The sequence below is a fragment of the Hemicordylus capensis genome, chromosome 4, assembly GCF_027244095.1.
Source record: "Hemicordylus capensis ecotype Gifberg chromosome 4, rHemCap1.1.pri, whole genome shotgun sequence".
In the NCBI taxonomy this organism is placed as follows: Eukaryota; Metazoa; Chordata; class Lepidosauria; order Squamata; family Cordylidae; genus Hemicordylus; species Hemicordylus capensis.
In genome coordinates, this window is record NC_069660.1 from 131,028,432 (window position 1) to 131,053,224 (window position 24,793).

Here is a 24,793-nt window from a genome sequence, read left to right on the forward strand (position 1 = left end):
CATATCAAAGCTGGGCAATTACAGTTGTGGCTATTAGCATTTAAAAGGGAGAAATACATCACATAAGCTAGTAATGTATCCCATTTATCCCAAGTTAGTAATGTATCGATTGTCTAATTCCATTTGTGTGTGACAAACAGGATCCAGACAAAGTAAGTTTAAAAAAAAAAAATACACACACTCAAGGTAAAGGTAAAGTGTGCCATCGAGTCAGTGTCAACTCCTGGGACCACAGAGCCCTGTGGTTGTCTTTGGTAGAGTACAGGAGGGTTTTACTATTGCCATCTCCTGCACAGTATGAAATTATTAGGACTAGCTATATTCATAGTAGTAATTAACCTTATGCTTTAGCTCCAAAAGTGGAGTTTGAGCACAATAAAATGACAGAAGTTGTATCAAAGTGGGGATCATCATGTGTATCTTTACTTTAACCATTCTTGTTAGTGGGAAGCTGAATACAAACATGTTGAAGTTATATGCCATTTTTATTGACCTGGAGAAACATTCTGCCATAAATATACATTTAATCCATATCTTAAGTAAACATTTATGGCCTGGGTTAAATTAAATCAATATTATATTGTGATGTCAGCAGCAGGAAAACTTTCTGAAATTACTCTGTCAACAGTCGTAGTGATGAAGTGTGAAAAAGCATAGTACACTGTTTAATCCAATTTGTCTTGTTTATCCCTAACACATCCGTGGTAGCTGTAACATAGCAGCTGTGTATAGTTGTAATAAGACACAAGCTAGAATACTGATCTACTGGTACTGCAGTCAGAAGATATTTGCCAAATACTTTGTTAATTCTTTGTCTGTTTTTCAATAAGAAATATGGAGAATCGGAGTCAGACATGTCTTGGGAAGAGCTTGTTCTCTCTCACATGTTGCACCCCCTGTTGTAGGAATCTATAGTATCAACCAAGACATGGGATACAATTCTCTGTACCTCTGTTTACTAAAATGTAGGGAAATATGCATAAGCATATGTAGGGAAGTCAAATTAGTGAATCCTATTAAAAATTCTTTTTTCCCCTCAGTTGAGCTCAGAGTTGTATCCTAAGGCTTCCTTCCTCTGGAAAAAGCTTCCTCTGGAGGAAGTAATCCCAGATACTACAAACACATGCAAACATGATTTCCAAATCTGCCTGAAATGCCTCAGTTTCTCTCCACAGTTGGTGGATAGAGACAGATCTTCCTCCCTGAGGAAGGAAATTAAAAGGTAAAGAATAACTGTCACTTCAGATAGAATTAGTATCACTTCAGAAGCGCAGGATATATTGAATTCAGATATGTTTTCACTGTATAAAGATACCTTTTCTGCTGAGTGACTCCTGAATGTAAGCATGCATGAACTGGACACCATACAGTTCCCGTTCTTCCTCCTCTTCAGCATTCTTGCATGGTGGTAGTGTTACCTGCAGCTTCAGTGGGTTGTCTCTGAAGTTGACAAATCTAGTAAATTTGTGAAAGTAATAAGTTAAATGGCTTTCTTTCAAAACACAAAAGAGGAAGAGCTGTTTCAAAACAAGCAGTCTGATCCTCGGGAAAAACCATACCAGCCCTGTTCACCAGCAGAGATTGTGTTGGTATTGTTCATCAACACAAGCTTTAAATAAGCATATCTGTTTATTTAAAATCCTGCTTTCAGCCAAAAATGGCTTCCAAAGCAGCTCACAGCAATCAAAATATAACACAACTGAAATTCAGGGCAAACTGAATGGTGCTTTCTGGGCATTGGTGGGGCGTCTGAGATTCCTTCACAGCTGTCAGCTTTTGTGGGGGTTGCACAGGAGAATCTAGCTGTATCGTTCTCCTTCAGAATGATATCACTGCTGATATATTGGTGGGGGTGATTATGAGGCCTCCTCACTCTGACAGGCACGAAGTGATTGAGCACCCAACAAGGTAACTTAAATTTTTCAAGGCACACTTCAGACCCTCTGTCGGCACACAGTTGGGAATTACTAGTATATGGGAATACACAGTTCATACCCCTCCTAAAATAGTAAGGAACAGTATATAGTAAGGAATAAATAGTAAAGGAGTTGCTCATATATTTTGTAAAATATAAAGTTGAAGTCTGTTCGAAACATGGGATCAGCTGGTTTTTATTAGTTAAGCTCTACTGCTGTAAGTGGATTCGTTCTTATATCTCTCATCTCTTAGGATGACATAGGAATCACCCTAAGAGATGACTCATAGGAACATAAGACGCTGCCTTCCACTGAGTCAGACTACTGGTCCATCTACTTCAGTATTGTCTACACACCGGCAGCGGCTTCTCCAAGGTACAGGCAGGAGTATCTTTCAGCCCTATTTGGAGATGTCAGGGAAGGAACTTGGAACCTTCTGCATGCAGATGCTCTTTCCAGAGCTCCCCCATCTCCTAAGGGGTATATCTTACAGTGCTCACACATGTAGTCTCCCATTCAAATGCAAACCAGGGTGACCCCTAGGGGTATTCATGGAACCGGTATGGCCAGTTCAGTTAAAGTCCAAACAGACTTGAACAGAACCAGGCATGGTCAGTTTTGCCCTGCCAAATAGAACCCTCCTGGTTTGGCTCAAATTCGAGCCAGTTTGGGAGTTCTAATGAAAAAAATGTTTTCTTAAAAAACTCATCGCTTCCAGGGAGTGCTGTCGCAGGAGGTCTCCAGCAGTTTCCCCTCCCCCATCTCCAATAGTCCTGGTTTGGGTGGTTTTCAGCCCATTCTGGGCCTCTTGGTGCTGGTGGTGGCCATTTTGGAGGCTGTCGTGCATGCACATTGGCCATCTGTGTGACCAGGTTCACTCAATTGGCCAGTGCAAATGTGTGGCAGCCTAAAAAATGGCCATGGGCAGCACAAAGAGGTCCAGAATGGGCTGGAAACAGCCCGAAAACCACCTGAATTGGGTTAATTGGAGACGGGGTGGAGGGGCACCAGAGACCCTTCCATGGCTGTGGCAGTAACCAGCGGATGCGTTGACGTTTTATTTTTGTTAGAACCCCCAAGCCGGCTGGTGGGGAGGGTTTCGGCTCAAGTTCGAGCTGAGCCGACTCTGTTTTGGCCTGGGGATGAGCCCTCAAGCTGGCTAGGTTGGATGTCAAAACATCTCAAGGTCGAGCTGGTTCATACATCCCTAGAAGACCCTGCTTAGCAAAGGGGTCAATTCATGTTTGCTACTACAAGACCAGCTCTCCTCCCATAAAAATGTTCATTTTTATTTCCTGTGTTGTCATCACAGGAGTCAAACTAAAAAGACATTTGCCCTGTGAGAGTTGGCTAATAGGGTTGGTACACAAAAACATCTTGCTTGTAACCACCATACTTTCCTGCTTGCATGAGTTCATCCATTGATCATGAACAGAAGCATTAATGTCACCACTCAACCCACATGGAGCTGGTTTGGGATCCCATGCAAAATTTCAATTTCTTTTCGTGACAAATGAGCCAGCTGGATCACCTAGAGCTACTGTGTGCAGAAGACAAAAAGCAAGAGAGCCATGGATTGTGAGTACTTGCCCATAATAGCAACAGTTGCTTTCCTCTTACCTTAGGTTTGCCATGTCTTTCATGCAATCAGGAATATCTTGGAGTTTGTTGTTGCTGAGGACAAGTGTACTCAGATTGTGTAGGTTACGAATGGCTTCTGGCAAATGAGTTATTTCATTGCGTTGGAGCCACAAAGTATGTAGGCTTTCTACTCTGTGAAGTTAAAGAGCACCATTAATTATGAAAAAAAGCCAATAGTTTTCTTTTAACTTCTCTAGAGGTGTAATTTCTCAGTGCGTGGCCATTGCTAAGCAGCACAGCACAAGCACGGCACATATGGTGTCCCACAAGCAATTTCTCTGGAGTCTTCAGTTATAGAATCTGGCAGATCAGAGCCAGTGGTCTTAAAGCGATTAGGAGTTGCTGAAGGCCAACCGGTTATGCTAGGTTTGAAACCAGGTATCTTAAATCCAAAACTTTATCCACTAGCACTTAGTATTTGGCTGTAGTTGCATTTGGCTCACCACTACTGAGAGGATGTGAATGCAAATATATTTCACTACAAGATAGATCTTCATAATATAGCTAATATTTTACGCCCATAAATTGATGGAGGCCATGGAAGGGGCTGGACAGGTAATTGCCATGATTATTTTGTGGCAAAAACTGACTTTATTTGCATAGATTCCTGTATATATACTACAGTACTTATCAGAAAAATAAGGACCTACACTCCACTGACTCAGACCTATGGTTTTGCTGTTCAGACTGCCACACTTTTGAGCTTCATTTTCCCCAGCTGTGAAATGGGAATGCAAGCTAACCTCAAGGATGGTTGTTATAAAAAATGTTGCAATGCACAGCATGTACCAAAAGTGCTATATGCCTTATTTGAATGTAAAATACCCTTTAAATGAGACACTTTGTTAAGTTAGTTTCAAGGCAGTATGGTCCATAAGTCAGTAAATCAGAGTCATGAGACTAAAATAGTCTAAATTCAAATGATTCTGATGAACTAATTTGTAGAGCATAGCTTAAGGAACCTGTTTTGTTTCAGGAGAAATAGTACAATAATATTGCTTTGCCTTTATTGCAGTGTATTTCTCTTTTACCACCTGAATAACAAGACATTTTAGTTCAGTGACTTTTATTGCTCCTGTGAAAACCTGGACAGAGCAAATACAGAACTTTCCTGAAATGTTTATATACCTGTCAATATTGCCAGGGATTTCTTTAAGTTTATTGCTCCCCATGTCTAACCATTCCAGGTTTGGCATATCCAGGATGACTGATGGGAAAGTAGTAAACTGGTTCATACTCAGATCTAGGTGATAAAGCTTCTTCAGGTTGCTAAGCTGAGGAAAAGGAGGAAATATTTTAATGGAAACACAGCTCCATAAGCCACATTCCATCAGAGGTATGACTTGGATTATAAGCATTAACCAGGACTGGATCCAGTTTTTGTGGGTTCTGGACTGCAGTGCCCTGTCTGGGGAGGACAGAACAAATCTGCACATTAAGATCACATTGTTACTTCTGTGTTCTTTAATCCACTCTCCCCACTGGCTTCTGAGTGCCAGGAGAACAGCAGTGAGAATGGACTAGAGGGCATGCAGTATGTCCAGGACTAAATTCAGTGGATCCTTCAAACAGTGATGTAGTTGCAAACTCAGAAGTGCAGGCACTCTCTATGACAGCCCCCATGGCCATGCCCACCCCAATAACCAGAGAAGCCGAAAAGTACCAGCGCTCCATCCCTATGTGTCCCCCCTCCACGACACCCCTGCCTTCAAATATCCATGGGCCTGGAGCAGATGCCTGACCTTGTTAGTGCCTGCTGCCAGATATGCATTAAACCACTTACTTTAGGAATCATTGCTGAAACTCTAGCATCTTAAGAATTAAGCCACTTTGAGTGCTACATTTAGTCAAGGTGCAACTAAGGTGTTCCACTGGCAGGGTGCTTCTGCTTCATTAATCACATCTGTTCCTACTACTACTACGAATATTTATATACCACTCTTCAACCAAAGTTCACAAATCAGTTTACATAGATATAAATAAGTAAGTAAGTAAATAAATAAATATTTGGGCACCCTGTCCCCAAAGGGCTCACAATCTAAAAAGAAACATTAAGGTAGACACCAGCAACAGCCCCTGGAGGGTTGCTGAGCTGGGTTGGATAGGGCCAGTTGCTCTCCCCCTGCTAAATAAAGAGAATCATCACCACTTTTAAAAAGGTGCCTCTTTGCTCAGTTAGCAGGGGTAGGATCCCTAGCATCCTGCTAGAGATGTGTACGGAACCAGCAATGGCTGGTTCGACAGTGGGGTGGGGGGGTTACCTTTGAGGAGCAGGGAAGGTGCTCTAACTCCACTCCCCACATTTTTCCCACTGGCACTGTATAGAAATATGGTGCTGCAAGGCGGCAGCGTACCTCCTTGCACCGGTCACTTCCAGTCTGATGTGCACTGGGGAGGCAAGGAGGTATGCTGCCATCCCACAGGACCGTTTTTCTACACAGCACTGGCGGGGGAAATGTGGCCGGGGGGTGGGGGAAGAACACCCTCCCTGCTCCTTAAAGGCACACACACACCGATGAACTGGCTGAACTGCCAGTTCATGCACATCCCAAGTTCCTGCAGTAGGTGTTGGAAGTGAAGGACTTTGTGCTGTCTCTTGTCTCAAAGACAGTGGAGGACAGACTAGTGAGTCAGAGGGCTAGAGGGTCAAGACATTGGTCATCCCTTCTCTACTGCTCTGACACTATCCCTTTGGAATGTAGATTGCTACTCTTAGGGACTAACTTCCTTCCTTCCTGCTTTTCACTTCCTCTCTCCCTTCTCTTCCTGTTCCTTCTACCTTGCAACATGCAAGCTCCTCTCCCCTGCACCATGTGTGCAGAGATGCAGAATCCATCTGCATCCAGCTAGATAGATAGATTAGGGAGCCTAACTCCTCGCTTCCCTACCTAGAATGGAGTTCTCTAATAAATACCATTTGTATTGATTTGAAACTATGAACTGGCTCCAAGTTACTTTACTCTCAGCATACACGCATGCCTAACTAAATTCCGTTGTGTTGTGTTTCTGTGCACTCTGCTATAATGAAAAAGGGGTTTCTCCTACCAGAGAGAATTCCCAACAGTAGGAACAGTACCAATTCATTCTGATCAGCTGAGCAAACATTATTATAATATTCCTTTGTATAATTGAAGAAAAGCATTTGCAGAGAACATAAACAAGCCTTCAGATATGTTGGTAGAAAGAAAGGAAAATTTGGCTTAAGAATTTCTGTAAGGAAATTTAATATGCAAACAGCCCTGAAGTAAGATAGTGAGAGCTCCAAATGTTTCAAAATAGGGAAAGATACCTCACAGGGTTGTTGTGAGGATAAAAATAACCATGTACACCACTCTGAGCTCCTCAGAGGAAGAGTGGGATAGAAGTGTAAAAAATTAAAAATACAATAAAAGCTATTTTCTGGAAATAATCTTATTATTACTGTGTTTCCCTGAAAATAAGACAGTGTCTTATATTAATTTTAGCCCCCCAAAATGCACTAGGGCAATTAGTGGTACATCAGAAATTACTGCTAGGTCTTACTTTCAGGGTAGGTCTTACTTTCGGGGAAACAGGGTAATTCTCTTAGCAGACCATGGGGATGCATGTCATAGCGGAGGAACTCTCGAAAGGTCATGTGAGAGTTCCAACCATGGTAATGGCGGCAGCAGCGGCAGCCCGGCCTGGCCCGGGGAGGTGGCTGGGCTGCCAGGAGCAGCCCAACAAACAACAGCCGTGGCGGGGGAGGTGGCAGGTGGAAATGGAGGCAACGGTGGTGGCCCGGGGAGGCGGCTGGGCCTCCAGGAAGAGCAGGAGGTGGCGGGCGGCAGTACAGCCGTGCCACCGAGAGCAGCCCGGCTAGGTGGGAGGCAGAGCCACGCCTGGCCAGGAAGGAAGACACTGCTGGCGGCCAGGGACAAAAGAGAGCAGCTCAGCAACGGCTGCGGTGGGAAGGTGGCAGCGGCAGGAGCGGTAGTGGTGGTGGAAATGGAGGCAGCGGCCCGGCCCGGCCCGGCCCGGGGACAAAAAGCTGAGAAGACTTGAGCAGAAGACGGGGAGGAGGGCAGGAGAGACTGGGGCAGAAGGTGAGGGGGAACCACCAGCCCCAAAGAGCGCACAGATGTTCTGTGTGGGTTCAGCTAGTTATTATTATTATTTATTTATTTACACAGTCAGACAGGTGTTATTGACTGGTTTGTTTTATCCAGACATCGAGTCCTTCCCAAGGACCTGGGATGGCTGGATTTTATCATCAATACTGTTGGTTATTATAGATATCGTCACAAAATATAGGCTGTTCCCAGTAAAGTTGCTTTTTGTAATTGGCTGGTGGTGATTTCTGTGGCCCCTATGGTGTTGAGGTGCTCTTCAAGTAGTTTTGGGATTGCACCTAGGGCGCCAATTACCACTGGGATTATTTTGGTCTTTTTCTGCCACAGCCTTTCAATTTCAATTTGTAGATCTTTGTATTTGGTGATTTTTTCTATTTCTTTTTCTTCTATTCTGCTATCCCCTGGTATTGCTATGTCGATTATTTTCACTTGTTTTTCTTTCTTCTCAACTACAGTTATATCTGGTGTATTGTGTGGCAGATGTTTGTCTGTTTGTAGTCGGAAGTCCCATAATATTTTTGCATCTTCATTGTCGACAACGTTTTCAATTTTATGGTCCCACCAATTTTTGGCTACAGGTAGCTTGTATTTTTTGCAGAAATTCCAGTGTATCATCCCTGCTACCTTGTCATGCCTTTGTTTGTAGTCAGTCTGTGCGATCTTTTTACAACAGCTGATCAGGTGGTCCACTGTTTCATCTGCTGCTTTATAAAGGCGGCACTTGCTGTTTGTTGTGGATTTTTCGACTTTTGCTCTTATTGCATTTGTTCTTAGTGCCTGGTCTTGTGCAGCCAATATTAAACCCTCTGTTTCTTTCTTCAAGTTGCCATTCTTAAGCCATTGCCAGGTCTTGGTGATGCCTGATTTTCCACTTATACTGTGCAAATATTGACTATTCAGTGGCTTATTTCTTCATTTTTCTGCTCGGTTCTTGACTTGTTCTTTCTTGTAGGCCTGCTTTGTTTCATTGGTGTTGAATAGTTTCTCGTTTTTGACCATTTGAAGTGCATCTTCTTCACTGTCCTTGATATATTCTTCAAGGCCTCTTTTCTCCTCCTCTAATGTTGATGGACTTGCAGCAATCTTCTTCCACCTGAGCTGCGAGGGAGGTATAGCCTATCGACATCACTGTGGGGGTGCAGAGCATGATTGATGGTCATGATTTTCCTGGTCTTACGCTCTAGCATCTCTAGCTCTGCCTGGGTCCAATCTATTATTCCTGCAGTGTATCTGATAACAGGTATAGCCCAGGTGTTTATGGCTTGTACAGTGTTCCCACCATTTAGTTTGGACTTGAGGATTTTTCTAACTCTCCTGATGTATTCACTTCCAATTTTTCTTTTAACTTCAGTGTGTGCAATGTTATCAGCATGGAGAATGCCCAAGTATTTGTAATGTTCTTTCTCTTCCAGATTCTTGATCTTGCTTCCATTGGGCAGTTCTATTCCGTCTGTTTTTGTTATTTTCCCTCTGTTCATTATTAATGCAGCACACTTGTCTAGTCCAAACTCCATTGCTATATCGCTACTGAATATAAGGACAGTGTTTAGCAGTGATTCAATTTCTGACTGGGACTTTCCATACAACTTCAGATCATCCATGTACAGCAGATGGTTGATTTGACTTGATGTTTTAGATGTTTGGTATCTGAGGCCTGTTTTGTTTAGTATTTGTGAAAGTGGGGTCATGGCGATTACAAACAACAGAGGGGATAGTGAGTCCCCTTGGAAAATGCCTCTTCTAATGCTAACCTGTCCAAGTGTCTCGCCATTGATTGTTAACTGTGTACTCCACATGCTCGTTGCATTTTTAAATAAATATCTGAATGTTTTTGCTGACACCAGTTGTTTCTAAACATTTTATCATTATTATTATTATTATTAATTCAATTTCTATACCGCCCTTCCAAAAATGGCTCAGGGTGGTTTACACAGAGAAATAATAGATAAATAAATCAGATGGATTCCTGTCCCAATAGGACTCACAATCTAAATAGAAGCATAAGACAGACACCAGCAATAGTCACTGGAGGTACTGTGCTAGGGGTGGATAGGGCCAGTTACTCTCCCCCTGCTAAATAAAGAGAATCACCATGTTAAAAGGTGCCTCTTTGCCATGTTAGCAGGGATATTATCTATTTTATTAGATAATTAGATAATTTTATTAGATGATCTGCTAAGTCCCATGTAAGAATAGAAATTGGGAGAGAGTGTCTAGGGCTGCAACATTTCATTCACTAATTGGTTAGATTCCAAATTTAAAACCTGATTGGCAAGAAATATGGCCCTGATAAATCAGGCAAAGCATGGGTGGAAGGGGGAAAGCAATATAAAAGTGCAAGGAGCAGGTTCCAGAGTTATCTCTCCTCACACACATAGGCTCAGTTCATATGTAACACCAAACAGGAGTTAAACGTGGCAGAGGTTGGCACTCCAGTACATCAGAACACGTAAAACAACAGTTTTGCAGCAACAGCAACTTCCAGTTAATATCAGCAAACTCCAATTTATACCTTTGGTTTGCACAAAGGTTGGCTGCCAAGACCTCTGGTTTGGCTGCTGATGCATTACGTCCGACTCCAGACGCTGCCATAACCATGGTTTCATGTGCATTTTCAAATCGCAGTCATAGAGGCAGTGTCACAAACCCACCTAGGGATGAGGCAGCTCCATGCCAGTGGCACTACTCGCTGGCCGCCTCTCAAAGAAACAGCCCCATCCCTCCTGTCTCCTATCCAGCTATGGAGTTGCCTGGCAACAGGGATGCTACCACATTCTATTTTATTTATTTATTTGACATATTTATATAGTGCCCCAAACCTATGTCTCTGCCAAGCCATTGCAGGCTTGTCATCCTCTCAAGAGGAATTCCCTCTTCCCACTCTGTCCCTTGTTCCTCCCCACCCTCCACCCTCCACTGGGCAAGCAGGAGGAAAAGGGGACAGCATGAGAAGATGGGCATGAAGTGCTTTACTCCCCGAGAAGGAAATGACAGTGATGTATGTCCACAAGCACAAACACTCAAGGTGGCTGCATAAGGAGGGCACTCTATCACAGTGCCAGGAGGGGAACAATTAGCAGGGCTGGGTGTCCAGGCTTGGGTCCAAAGGGCAACCACAAGCAGGGATCCTAGAGCAGCCAAGTTCTACTTTTTTCACTGAAAGGTTGAGGAAGGGAGGCCCAGCCCATTCCCCTTGGGGGTTAATAGTTCCTAGGCTTGCTCATGAGAAGAACTGTCTGTGAGGAACAGGCTCAAATGTACGAGGTGGAACTATCGGTCGATGCTTCAAAATTAGCCCATTATCCCACAGACCACTCTCACAGGAGAGTGCCGGGCAACCAGGGGATAGAGCTCGGTGCTCTATGGAGGAAAGCCGCGGATATGGGTACCCCAGATACTGCTTTCCTTGTCTTGTTGACTGCTGCCAAGTAGATGGCAGCTGTCCCCTGCCAAGTAGATGGCAGCTGTCCCCTGCCAGCCCATCCACCCATGTGGAAATGTGCATCCTTGCCTGCATCTCTGAAGGGTGACCCCACTGTCCAGGGGCAGAGGCAAACTGTGGCTCTCCTCTCCCGTGAATCCATGCACTGGCAGATCTGCATACAATGCAATGCCAGATTGGACCCGGGAATTTTGAATGGGTTTAAAGGTCCGTAACAGAACCCAGGGTCTCCCCATCAGTGCAAATGCTTTGGTGGGGGGACTCTTAGACAGGTATAAAGTGCAACTCCGAGCAGGAATCCTGGAGCAGCCAAGTTCTATTTTTCACACTGAAAGGTTGGGGCTCCCCTCATGAATCCTCACGCCAGCAAATCTGCATACAGCATGATGCCGGACTGAGTCCTTGAATTCGGAATGTATTTAAAGGTCCATCCCAGTCTCCCCCCTCCTGCCATGCATGTGTCCAGGCTTTGGCACATGGAGGGTCTAAATCTCCTTTGGGTGTGTGCAAATCTTCACAGGGAATGGAGGTGCAGAGGTTGCGGATAATCTGTTCTATTTTTTACTATGGAGAGTTGGGTGGACCCTTGGTTGGGTGGACTGGCTTGGGTGAGTGGGAGAACTGGCTCAATTCGTGAGCTTGCAATCTGTGGGTTGAAATGAATTACAGTTCTAAATTGAAACCACAGGTTTGCCAATCTCCAGTTTCATGTTATTTATGAACCGGGCCACTGAAAGGAATACTTAAGATGGTGCCTGCTGTGACACATACATACCTCATCTAAAAACAAAGTCTGTTTCCCCTATAAAGCTATTAATTTAATTAATAATTAATCAGCTATGATCCCTTTAATCAGCCCTGTGAAGTGAGGCTGGTTCACATGGCAGTGCTCCAATGCAATTTATGACAACTAGCACCTCCATGTGGGATCTGTACATACTGCTACTCCAATTTGCCCAGAAAAAGGCTCCTACAACTGAGCAAATCATGGAAGCTACAGGTATAGTTTCACATGGAGGAGACTGCTGAGCTGGCCCTTTGGGTGAGAATACATTCAGCACTCATTACCTTGGTATTAAAAATGTCATTGTAAACATGCCCTTTGTCACCTTCATTAACAATAAAGAGAGAAAATGATCTTGCCAAACCTGATGGGGAAGGTCACAGATGTCTCTGTTCACCGCCAGCTCCAGTCTTTCTAAACTGACACAATTGCTTAGCTCTTTAGGGACAAATTTGATCTTATTGTAACTGAGGATCAGCTCTTGGAGATGGGACAATTGACCTGCAAAAATTACAAACAAAAAGATTCTGTTAAAAGTTAAAGGAAGAAGACAATAAGGTCATTCACACAACCCACTTGGCTGAGGATGGGGAGCGCTGGGGGGGGTGCAGACAAGAGCCTACGTGCCTTTCCCCACATTATCCATGTCACTCCCAGGCTCTGCCGCATCATGCGCTCATGTGATCAGCACTGCAACGAGCTCAACAGCAATTGGGAATGGTGGGAAAGGAAGCCAGGCATCCCACAATGCACCACACAAGAAGTGCAGTGCACTGGGATACTGCTATGCTGCCGGACTGCACATAGTGCCCACTCCCCGGTTCTATGGGTGAGATGGCTGCCGGCAGCCCAATAAGAGCTGCCAGCAGCCTGCTCATCAAACGACCTGAGTGAGGTAGGAGGCATGCACAAATTCTTCTATTCCACATTTAGTCCAGGTTAAGGAGCAGCGATACCCGGGGGTAGAGTGCTGGGATCATTCCCAATCCCAGCGCCTCTCACAACCAGCCCTACCCAGGCTAGCACTGCCCTATTCGGGCAGGGGTAGTCATAAGAGTGACCTCAATGTCAAGATGAGGAGATTTGAATGGGAGACCACATGTGAGCACTGGAAGATATTCCCCTCAGGGGATGGGGCCGCTCTGGGAAGAGCAGAAGGTTTCAAGTTCCCTCTCTGTGGCTTCTCCAAGATAGGGCTGAGAGAGATTCCTGCCTGAAACCTCGGAGAAGCCGCTGCCAGTCTGTGTAAACAATACTGAGCTAGATAGACCAATGGTCTGACTCAGTATATAGCAGCTTCCTAAGTTCCTTCCTAAGTTCCTAAGATGATGAAATGCTTGGAAGTCACTGGTACAGATTTTGAGCTCTCTCTCTCTCTCTCTCTAATTTTGGCATTAAGTTGGGCCCATCTTTGTAGGGCTGAATCCAAAGGTGCGTTTCTGCTAGTGAAGAGCCGTTCGTGGAAGGACAATTTGCATTCTAGCAGAAGAATGTTGCATGAAAGAAGTGACTCCAAATCTATTTTACCCGAGTGCTAGTGCTATTCCCACAGGACTATCTAATTCACTAGTGTAACAAAATGCAGGCCTCTCTCTTAGCTCAAGACTGTCTGATATTCCATACACCCTGAGTGTTCTGAAATCGGGGGACATGCCTCTCTTTTGTTCACTGATAAGCACAATCTTTGCTTTTGTAATAGAAGGGCCAGGGGTCATCAACATGGAGTCTTAAAATGTAGGCCCATAAGACCTAAATCCTAGATTGGTTATACCTCAAATTTGGAGGAAAAGAGATATGCCAGCACTTTTCACTCGATCTCAGAGCTGGCTCTCTCTGGAAGGGGCAGATGCCTTTTCCTGTTTAATCACTATAAAAAGGGGCAAAAAGACTCCAGCCACTTGGTCACCAGTTCTAAGTCACTAAGTCACCATCTGCTGCTGGTGTCCAAAAAGGGAGATGCTGTAGAGAATTCATATTCTCAGCCAGGGATCCGCCTAACTACTGCCTAAGATAAACTTAGTCTTAGTTCATGTTTATAGTGATGGGCACAAATCGAGATTCGTGCACATATTTGAAGCACAGATGCAACACCTTTAAAAGTGAGAAGAGCAGGTCTGTACCTGCTCCTCCACCACTGCACACAGCTTCCTACGACAGCAGCAGTGGCACACACACACACCTTCAGCAGCCCTGGTAAGGTGGCAGCATACACATGGCCTCTGTGCAAGTGCAGAGGCCATTTGCGTGGTCAGCATGGTTGTGTGGTCAGCATGTGCGGAGGCCATGGGCATGCCTCCGTGGCACAAGGGGCTGGTGGGTGGCACACCGCCACAGCAGGAAGCGGAGAGGAGCGGCAGAGAAGCACGTACAGAGCTGCTCTCCTCACTTTTAACGGTGCCGAATCTGTGCTTCAAATCTCAATTCATGCATATCCCTAGTTTTGTATTTTCTCTTGCAACTCCTGTGTGCCTTTCTTTACTCGCAATTGCCCCTATTTCCCCCAATTTCTTGTTCTGGGTGCAATTCTTATTTCTTAATAAATTTAATATACTTTAAAGCAGGCCTCGGTCTGATGTTAAAAGGTTCAAAGTAGTGATTTTACAAAACTTCTCCACATGCCTCACAAACTTATGCATTGCTGATGGCTTGTCTTTATAATAAAATATTGTTGTCTAGAACTGGGTTATTATGAGGACTCTGGCTGTACAGTGACTTCTAAGTCCCAAGCTGGACAGTTCTAGGGTGTTGAAGCTGTTTCTAGGTCTGGTTAGTGGCCTTGGATTGATCTTCAACTAGTGGCAGCCTACCCTACCCTGAAGGAATGGTGTGCTCCTAAATTGGGATCAGAGCAATCTCCTTACTCAGGGTAGATCCCTAGGAAACCTTAGAGTAAACCGCAGTGCATCACAAGTAGTAAAACTACAGGTGGCAACTCTACTGAAATATTTTTTTACTAGCCGACCCTGCACAGAGCATCTGTGCACTCTTTGGGGCCGGTGGTTACCTCTTCCCCCAGTCTCCACTCCCAGGCCCAACCGCCTCTCCTCCCCACTGCCACTTCTGCCCCCCCCCCACTTTCTCCCCACTTCGCCACCTTCCTGCTGCCGGTTCCAGCCAGCGGCGCTCTGCCTCGCCGCGGCTGGGCCCGCTGCTGCTTGCTTCCACGGCCGCCGGCCAGGCCCGCCGCCGCCGCTTGCCTTCACGGCCGGGCCCGCTGCCGCTTGCCTCTGCGGCCGCTGGGCCCACAGCCGCTGCTTGCCCCCGCGGCCGGGCCCGCTGCCACCTCTGGCCTCCCCGGCCATGCCCGCCGCTGTCTCTGGTCTCCTGGGTGTGCCAGGAGACCAGGAGACCCAATCAGCTGGGGCGCCGGGATGCACATTCGAAGGCACACCCAGGAGAATTATATATAGAGATTCAACTCACCGATCTCCCTAGGTAACTCCGCAATGGCATTTCGAGATAGATCTAGCACAATGAGATTTTCAAAGCGACCAATGAATTGAGGGATTTTTACCAAACCAGTTCTGTGAAGCTGCCATTCCTGGAGGTGGTTCAGTTTCAGTAAGCAGGATGGTAGAGTCTAAATTTGCAAAATGAGACAAAAGGGAAGGGGGGAAATATCACTGAGCATGTCTGTGAAGGACGTCAGCAGCACCAGAGCTGTCAATCATCTTTGGAAGCCCAGGGAACCGCCTCCCAGGTGGGATTCCTGAGGGAGGGGCTTTAGAATGGAGCAGAGAGTGGCAGTTAAACTGACTAACTGCAAGCTCAGAGCATCAGATAGAGCTGGAAAGAGCCCGAGTTGGACAGAGCTTAGAGAAGCAAGCCAGGAGACAGGACTTTCTCAGAGAGGGCATGGAGAAATCAGGAGATAGGGAGGGACAGGACTAGAGGGAGGATCTCTAGGGAGATGTGGTCTGTTCTGGGACGGCTGGGGTTCCAGGGAGGGACAGAATCAGCGTCTATAGGTGAAAGACCACTCAATTGTGGCAATCTCAATCAAACCGTTAAACTATCTGTCCATATACACTGTGTAGAGTGTCTGCCAGTGGGTGAAGTCTGTGTTGACATAAAACCTTACATCATACCTTATATACAAACTGTAAGCAAGTATTGTTATTGTTGTTATAGAAACCATCGGGAGTGTAAAGTCCTGCTTTAGCAGAGGGAAAAACTTTTAAGCTGCTTGTACATAAAGAAACCTGACTTTGTTTTATTTTAAAGTTAACTCAGTGTCCAGTGAGTTATACTTTCTCCCCTCCGAGCCCTCAGCTATACTGCTGAGGGCTTGTCAGGACACAGAGCTCATCTTGTGGTAGCAAACATGACTTGTCCCCTTAGCTAAGCAGGGTCTGCCCTGGTTGTGTATGAATGCCAGACTAGAAGTGTGAGCACTGCAAGATATTCCCCTCAGGGGATAGAGCCGCTCTGGGAAGAGCAGGAGGTTCCAGGTTCCCTCCCTGGCTTCCCCAAGATAGGGCTGAGAGAGATTCCTGCCTGCAGCCTTGGAGAAGCCGCTGCCAGTCTGTGTAGACAATATTGAGCTAGATGGACCAATGGTCTGACTCAGTATATGGCAGCTTCCTACATTCTTAACCTAAGCAAGAAGAGCTTGGTGGTGGCAGTGAAAGCTTGACATAGGGAAGAAGAGATAATGACATCATTCTCAGTAAAACTGGTCCACATAGTTTTAAGGTTATTAACCTCTCTAGTTTGGGGAACAGACCCCCCCACCACAAGCAGTGCCCCAGAGCGAAATTTATGTGTGGAAAGCTATTGGAATGGGGTTCTCTTATTATGCAATCACTAAAAAAAGCATTTCAATAATCCAGTTGGGGCAAAATAAGAGAATAAATGAAAGCAGAAAGAAAAGAAGGAATGAATACTGAAGGTATTTATTTATTTATTTGATTGATTCCATTTTTTAAAGTTAAGATTTCATTATTTCAGTTATGCTGCTTTTTTTTTTTTTAACTTTTCCCTTCTCCAGTTTTAACTTTTATTTTTTACATTTCTTTCTGGCAATTTGTCATTTAACAATAGACGCATAGGGCAGGGCCAATTTTATGCATTTTGTACAGCAAGTGGCAAGTGGATGAGCAAAGGTGAGTGTGATCATTCTTATTTTTGTCTCAATTTGGCAACTTTAATCATGTGGATATAACACTTTTCAAGCATTCAGAGCCACAATCAGGTCCAGTGCTGAGGAGGCCATCAGAGGGCCAGTGGGCCAAGGGTCCAGGATCATCATATTATTATTGTTGTTGTTGTTTACACAGACAGGTGTTATTGACTGGTTTGTTTTATAGAGACATCGAGTCCTTCCCAAGGACCTGGGATGGCTGGATTTTCTTGTCAATGTTGTTGCTGTTGTTATAGATATCGTCGCAGAATATAGGCTGTTCCCAGTAAAGCTGCTTTTTGTAATTGGCTGATGGTGATTTCTGTGGCCCCTATGGTGTTGAGGTGCTCTTCAAGGTCTTTTGGAACTGCACCCAGGGCGCCAATTACCACTGGGATTATTTGGGTCTTTTTCTGCCACAGCCTTTCAATTTCAATTTGTAGATCTTTGTATTTTGTGATTTTTTTTCCTATTTCTTTTTCTTCTATTCTGCTATCCCCTGGTATTGCTATGTCGATTATTTTAACTTGTTTTTCTTTCTTCTTGACTACAGTTATATCTGGTGTATTGTGTGGCAGATGTTTGTCTGTTTGTAGTTGGAAGTCCCATAATATTTTCTTCAACTTTTTCAATTTTATGGTAATAATAATTAATAATAATAATAATAATAATTGTTTATACCCCATCCCTCCTGTGCACTACTGCTCGGGACAGCTCCCGAGAGGCCTTGGACAGTGGTAGCACAGCAGCTAGGTCATCTGGGGTGTCTCCCACCTGGGCAGGCACAGATGGGCAGGGCATCTGGAGGAGCGGCGTCCGTCTCCAGACCCTGGAAAACTACCCCCTTCCACACATACCAAGGGAAGCCAGGGCGTACCCCTGGAGAAAGGGCCTAGAAATGTGCAGAGGGCCCTCTCTGACCTAGACCCAGCCCTGGCCACAATTATTTGGAAAAAAATAGTTCCAGTTCTTATTCAAAATTGCATTTGTTAGGATCTCGTGATGATAAATTGACTGCAAAAAGATCTTCAGAAGACTAAGATGAATGTCTGTGATCACAAGATACACAGTTCCCAAGGCTTATGGTTTGACACTAAACAGAGGAACTTTAAATGTTTAAAATACTTTAAATGCAAAGACTATTAGACCAATCATGAGTTTTTCTTCAATTTGCAAGATTTGGGGGTATGAAAACATAAGCATTTAGTTGTACTGGCACAGAGAGGATTTAAATATATTACAGTCTATAAAATGATATTAAGAGCTCTGCATTAACATAAGCCCTCATCCTCTTTGCTCTGCAAGACTTCTCTTGTTATATATTATAAATGTGGGTATCTTAGTTTTTAGTCATGGGCATATCATTATGGTTTTGCCTATTACCTAGCCAATTAGGGAAGTGGTGCTCAGAGGCTTAACAAAGGCTAAATTATCTTTGATGGCTAAATATCTCTTTTGGAATATCTCAATTTAAGATTAAGAGGGAGTGGCAAAGAGAGTGCTAGAAGCAGTTTGCATCTGAAAATTAATGAGAGAGTGCGCTGTGAGTTTAGCTGGACCAGAAGCTGCCTCAGAAATGGTAAAGAGTGCAACATGGTTGCTTTGGGAATCTGATGTGGGATTTGTTGTGCTGCCTACTTTAGGAATCTCCGTACTACCAATTTCTACATGTATATATTTTTTATTTACAATATTTTTTGACATTATTTTACAAACATCTTTCCCAGTCCCCCTCCCCGACCCCAAGCCAGTCTCTGTGTGTTGCACTGGCTTGGTGGGAGGTGAGGAAAGAAAGGAGAGATGGAGGGAAAGAGGGGTGAAAAGACAAAGGAAAAGCAGAAGTGGGCAAGGAGAGAGGAGAAGGAATTGCAGCAAGTGATGTGGGTAAATCAATAGGATTCCCATTTTAAGAATAAGTCATGGAGGTTGTCCCAGATTTCTGACCGTTTATCTGGTTTATTTAATTTTATGAGGGCCCATTTTTCATGTGCTGCCCACTCAAGCAAGTCATGAACCCAGTCCTCAATCCTAGGGGGAGTGGGAGATTTCCATTGCTACCGTATTACTCTCTTGGCCACCAGTAAGACTCTCCATAGCCATTGTTTAGAACTTGATTTTAGTCCCCAATCTGCTGGGATATATCCCAGTACTGCATTCAGGTCCCTCAGTGCTAGAGATCAGTCCATTACCAAAAAGTGGTGATTCTCTTTATTTAGCAGGGGGAGAACAACTGGCCCTATCCACCCCCAGCCCAGCATCCTTCCAGTGACTGTTGCTGGTGTCTATCTTATGTTTCTTTTTAGATTGTGAGCCCTTTGGGGACAGGGATCCATCTTATTTATTTGTTATTTCTCTGTGTAAACCGCCCTGAGCCATTTTTGGAAGGGTGGTATAGAAATCGAATAAATAATAAATAATAATAGTAACCTTCCTCCAGAAGCCTTGCACTGTGGGACAGTTCCAGAACATATGCATTAAATCTGACTGAGGATTATTGCATCTCCAGCAATTACTATTTGAGGCCATATTTAATTGCTTAAGATGCAGGGGGGTCCAGTAGGCCCTGAAAATAATCTTTGGTTGAACAAGGCGCAATTTGAGATCCATTAAGCTACATTTAACACTACCTAAAATCTTGTGCCATTGCGTTGAGGAAAGTTTCTGTGTGAGTTGCATGTTCCATTTGTCCCTAAGTATATCTAAGCCCGGGTCAAGGACTCCTTGTACAAAGGTATACAGGTGTTTATTAGTTTTCGGAGAGAGGACATATTAGTGGTGTGCACCAATATATCCAGAGTTATCAGGGCTGCTAGGGTGTCTGGTCCAAATTGAGCAGATATACTGTGTTTCAGTTGCATATACTGCCAGGCACTTGATGGGGGTAAGTGGAACTCCTCTTGCAGGGTCATGAAGGGTTTGTAGTTATCCCCTTGGTTTATCAGCTGTGATAGTCAATTTATTCCTTTTTCTACTCACTGTTTCCATAAAATTGGCTGTTTTTCAGTTAATATGTGTGGGTTTCCCCACAGTGTCATATTTATGTGGGCACAGAGATCAAAATTTAGTTGCCGTGCTAGTTCCTTCCAAGCATGTTGGGCTGCTTGTATTGTAGGAGAATGGAATTGGGAGTGTTTAAGATACCTGGAGCCCAGTGCTTCCCAGCCTTCTAAGGGTTCCAGTTCTGCTAGCTCCACTTTTGCCCATTCTGCCCTTTCCCCTTCTGTGTTGGCTCGCCAATGTTCAGTCTGTGCGATTAGGAATGTGTTATGATACAATCTAAGGTTCACTAGATTGACGCCCCCTGTGTTTGTGGCTAGTTGGAGTTTACTATAAGCAATCTGTGGCCTGCCATTTCCCTAGAGAAATTTCCTCACACCTCTGTCTATTTCTCTGAAGTATCTTTGAGGGATAAGCAGTGGAAGCCCTCTTAAAAGTATCTGGGCATAACGTTTATTTTTATAGCACTTACAGTATGTGCCCCACAAGCTCAAGGGGAGTTCGGCTCAGCGGAGGAGGTCAATCTTAATCTGTGGAAGTATTTTATCTAAATTAGTAAGTAAAACTTTCGGTTGTAGACCAGCAATAAATTAGTTTTGACTACCAGATTAGGGTGTTTGGTAATCAGTAAATTGATATTTTAGAGACAGCCATAATTCTCCAGTGCCTTCTCTCACTGAAAATAAATGAAGCTGGGTAGCACTGCTCCTTCCCTTCTGACTTCTCCAAGAAGTGGGCAGCGTGTAACATATTAAACTGATTACATGGAAAACTGATGTTTGGGTAACACTATAAAAGAGCTTGAAAGTTTCATTGGGAAGCATCATATGCATAATACCTGCCATTCTTCATGTTCAATCTTTAAAATAATCCTTCCATCTTCAGTGACTACTTTTTCTTTGAGCTTGGCCAAACTCACTCTCTCTTCCCAAACAAGTGTCAGTCTAGAAAAAAATAAAATATATATATTTTTAAAAGTTGTAAGGCTTTCCCAGCTTTATTGCCCAGGCTTTCCAACTTCATATTTTACAAATTCTGGTACATTGGCAGGATCAGAGGGAAGAGTCTGGGACAGGTTAAGCAACGCAGCCTGATAGCAAAGGTGTTAGCAGCATAAACATATGCAGGAAGCGTTATCTATTACTTCCTAGTGAAAGTCTACCAGACTACTCTACCAATCTGTGTTAAAATGCTATTTACATGCCAATGGATTACTGGCTTCAGATGTGGGAAGGTGAGGTCATAGAATTCTGGACAGTACAATTTCAGTTTGCAGATGAGCAATAGAGTTGTTTTAATGCTCCCCTATGTAAACCCACCACCACCACCTCCTCCCAGGAAGTAAAAACCGAACTTAGGTCAGACAGAAAGGTTTTAATCCAGTGCTAGTTTTCTACTTGCAGGGAGTTTTGTATTTACACAAAGGGCATGAATGGTTTTTATTTTTATTTATATATTATACATTGTAAGCTGCATCATGAATCTTTTTGATTAAGAAGTGGGGTACAAATGTAGTAAATAAATACTAAACATGTGATCTTTCACCAGCAGTCTGAAATGGTACAGTCCATTCTCACATCTGCTGCATGTGCAGACTAAGCCTCCACTGCATATGTTGCTTATGGAATGTCTAAATCAGATACACTACGGTCAACAAAGGCCCCACACAGGACTTAAGAAGTACCTACCTCCCTGCAGCCTTCTGACCGAATTCCTTTTCCTTGCGGAGCTCCTCATTTATTTTCTGGATTCTGACTTCCCAAAGTGCCTTAATAGCTGTAAATGAGTCTATGCAAACTGCTGTTTCAGTCATGGCTCTTCCACATTTTGATTCAGTGTCTGGCTTTAGTTTTCTGCATTGCTATTGCATATAGGAACTTGATATATACAAGATGATACCCTGGTGAAACCGTCAAAGATATGCAGCTTAATTGTCTTTCAGTAGGAACATACCAAAAAAATATGTAATCGAATTATATTTATTGGAGCCACATGTGCAGGCTTCTGCATTCAAGCAGCATTCATAAGAGCTACAAAGAGAGAGGTACCTTTTATTTTTGACAAAGACTTTCTGACAAATGCGATTATACAATGAAATGGTAAACATGAACCAGCAGCCATTTTAAAAGTACATTCTCACTTTTAGCTACAAAGCAACTGCAAGCACCATCCATGTGTCAACAAATCCCTCGCCAACATGTTCATGTCCAGGGATTAAGATAAGTATTTTATAACTACTTACCTAAGTCATTGGATGCAATTCCTGGTTTTCCATAGCTCATTCATTTCTGTGCAACAGAAATGTCACAATTCTTGACTGTTTTGCTAAAGCCATTCACAACCCTCACATCAGCTATGACCCTATGAAATGTAATGTCAGCAGAGTTCTAATTATAACACATGACACTTGCTGAAAATAGAAGTCATGGCCAGATTGTCATGGCCAGACTGCAGAACCCCATAATATGTTAGCCCATTGTGAATCTTGTTTTTCAGAATTTATTTTTTCTTCTACAAATCAAGAAATGTCTATTGTGCTAAACAAAGAAAAGGGTTTAATATTACTGCAATTGTGGCTGAGAACATGAATCACAGTGAATGAGAAATGCAGGACAGATTTTATTGAAATGCAATGGGGCATACAAGAAAAATGCTTTATTGGACAGTTCTCCAAAGTAACATATGAAATGTGCTTTATCTAAAAGAGGGGAAAGGTATTTTAACATTTCTGCAGCTAGTTATATTTATTTATATACCACCTGATAGAAACAACATTTTATACCCATTACATTCAGCATAGCAGAGGTGGCAGACTTGGAGCAGAAGAGGCAGTGGCTTCTTAACTAAAGCATCAGAACACTCCACTAACCCCACACTTTGCTCTTTAGGAAAACATAAATAGAAAGAGTATCCCCAGACTTCCAAGAAATCCTCCTTCCTGCACACATCCTCCAACTAATGCAGGCCTTCTACTCATGGACTTCACCTCTTTCAGCCACACTGCTAGAGGGTGGGATATGGCTACATGCCATGAATGCATGCTGAAACTCTAACCCCAGGCCTCCCCTTTTCTTTGAAAGGGTTAGGTTGTGGTTATCACTGCTTGCTCCAAGAAATTAGTAATAGAAGGTGTCCAATGGCTCCTCAAAAGAGGGAAGAGAAAAAGCCTGCTATTGTATTTGCCAGATTCATTCTTCCTCAGAGTATCCCTGGTTGATGATCTCCCCTCAACACCCTCCAAGTACTGTCCAGTCCCATGGGTATTGAATGTTTCTGGCTGATATTCATCTAATGCTGTGCTGGTGCCATGGGGAAGGGGCACCAATCTCCTCTAAGTTGATTTCTGTTTCAGAAAAAGTACCATTTAAGTAATTTTTATCCTTTTAATTTGGTTTTCAGGTTTTTATCTAAGAAACGGCATATGATAGGAATATAGCTCCTTATGCCTCCCTTTATTGAAGAAAAGAAAATGGGACTCTGTGCCTCAAAGAATACCCTCTTCCTCTTGTCTAATTAATCTACAGAGTGGAAGACAAGGGGTGAGCAAATTTAAGAAGAAGCAGCACTCTGCCTTTAAGAAGCTAAACAGCGCCAAACTGGGGACAAACTGTCCACAAAGGGCTCACAATCTAAAAAAGAAACATAAGATAGCCACCAGAAACAGCCACTGGAGGGAGGTTGTGCTGGGGATGGATAGGGCCAGTTGCTCTCTCCCTGCTAAATAAAGAGAATCACCACTTTTAAAAAGATGCCTTGTTGCTCAGTTAGCAGGTTCCTTTTAAAAAAGACAATTTGAAGCATTGATGCATTTTCCTCTGATGAATGCTTAATATGCACCCCAGACTGTCTCTTTAGGTCATTAAGGTACCAGATTAATTCTCTTATATTGGCAGGTAAGGTTTGACTTGCTAAGCCAGAAAAATATAAAAATGTAGTCCAGTCTAGAATAAGTTTTCTTTCTGTTAGAATAAACCTCTCTCATTTGGATGGTTTAACCACCAAATATCTTTTAAGTCATATTAAGTACATATATTTGCTAGACAGCCTGAAATAATATTGTTCTTTTTTATATGACCTTTTTATTAATCATCCACTAAATTAAGATCCCCTCTTATGATCCAATCATCTTAATCAAATTTCGCCAGCTTTTCAGAAACATTTTCAAGAAAGGCTCTTTGACTATTTTTGGTACATAAACGGAAGCAATCAATGTAATGATGGCAATGGCAATAGCTACCCGCCATATCTGCAATTGTCCACTTCATATGTTATGTCTGCCCAAACTAATGTGTGAGGACTGCTCATGTGTAGGCAGAAAACATGTTGTGCAAACAGTTGCTTTAAAAACTACATTACACTCAATGTTTCATACAGAATACTTTACATCTCAGTATTTAGTACCAAGAGTGGTCCAAAATTAAAGCTATTGGAATATCTCATTATTTAAAAGCTCCTACTTGGCAGGAGAAAAAATGACTGATGTATTACTCATGTTACATTTGGGTGAGCTACAGATTTTACACATTTATGTCGGATACTTCAAAGATCTCCTTTTAACCAAGGGCTACTTCACACATTACAGAAGTACCGAATATTTACCTGAATACCATGTGAATATCAGCATTCTTTGTAACATATGAGAGCAATGCTCATTTTTTAAAATGCACATATGCTGTGCATTTGTGCACAGAAACCTGTACTCTGTGAACACTGTGGGTAGCATGTGTGTGCGTGTGTACCAGTTAATTTCAGTAATTAACGATATCCACAGTTAGAAATATTTTAGGTAGAAAGGACATT

The 24,793-nt window shown here is 43.4% G+C and overlaps 2 protein-coding genes across 3 annotated transcripts in view; one reads left to right on the forward strand and one right to left on the reverse strand.

The window, feature by feature from the left end:
• Positions 1-24,712, reverse strand: part of LRRC39 (leucine rich repeat containing 39) — a 30,305-nt gene extending 5,593 nt beyond the window's left edge. The window contains exons 1-8 of the mRNA XM_053248879.1: positions 22,236-24,712; positions 21,682-21,893; positions 20,832-20,937; positions 15,298-15,454; positions 12,239-12,375; positions 4,686-4,831; positions 3,537-3,689; positions 1,316-1,455 (exon numbers count right to left, since the gene is read on the reverse strand). Of these exons, the coding sequence (XP_053104854.1) occupies positions 1,316-1,455; positions 3,537-3,689; positions 4,686-4,831; positions 12,239-12,375; positions 15,298-15,454; positions 20,832-20,937; positions 21,682-21,806 (964 nt within the window). The 5' untranslated portion in view covers positions 21,807-21,893; positions 22,236-24,712. The remainder of the gene's footprint in view (positions 1-1,315; positions 1,456-3,536; positions 3,690-4,685; positions 4,832-12,238; positions 12,376-15,297; positions 15,455-20,831; positions 20,938-21,681; positions 21,894-22,235) is intronic.
• Positions 16,413-24,793, forward strand: part of RTCA (RNA 3'-terminal phosphate cyclase) — a 58,410-nt gene continuing 50,029 nt past the window's right edge. The window contains exon 1 of one of the 2 annotated variants that reach the window (XM_053248883.1): positions 16,413-16,765. The gene's annotated coding sequence lies outside the window, so the exon portion shown is untranslated. The remainder of the gene's footprint in view (positions 16,766-24,793) is intronic. The other variant, XM_053248882.1, reaches the window with a different exon arrangement.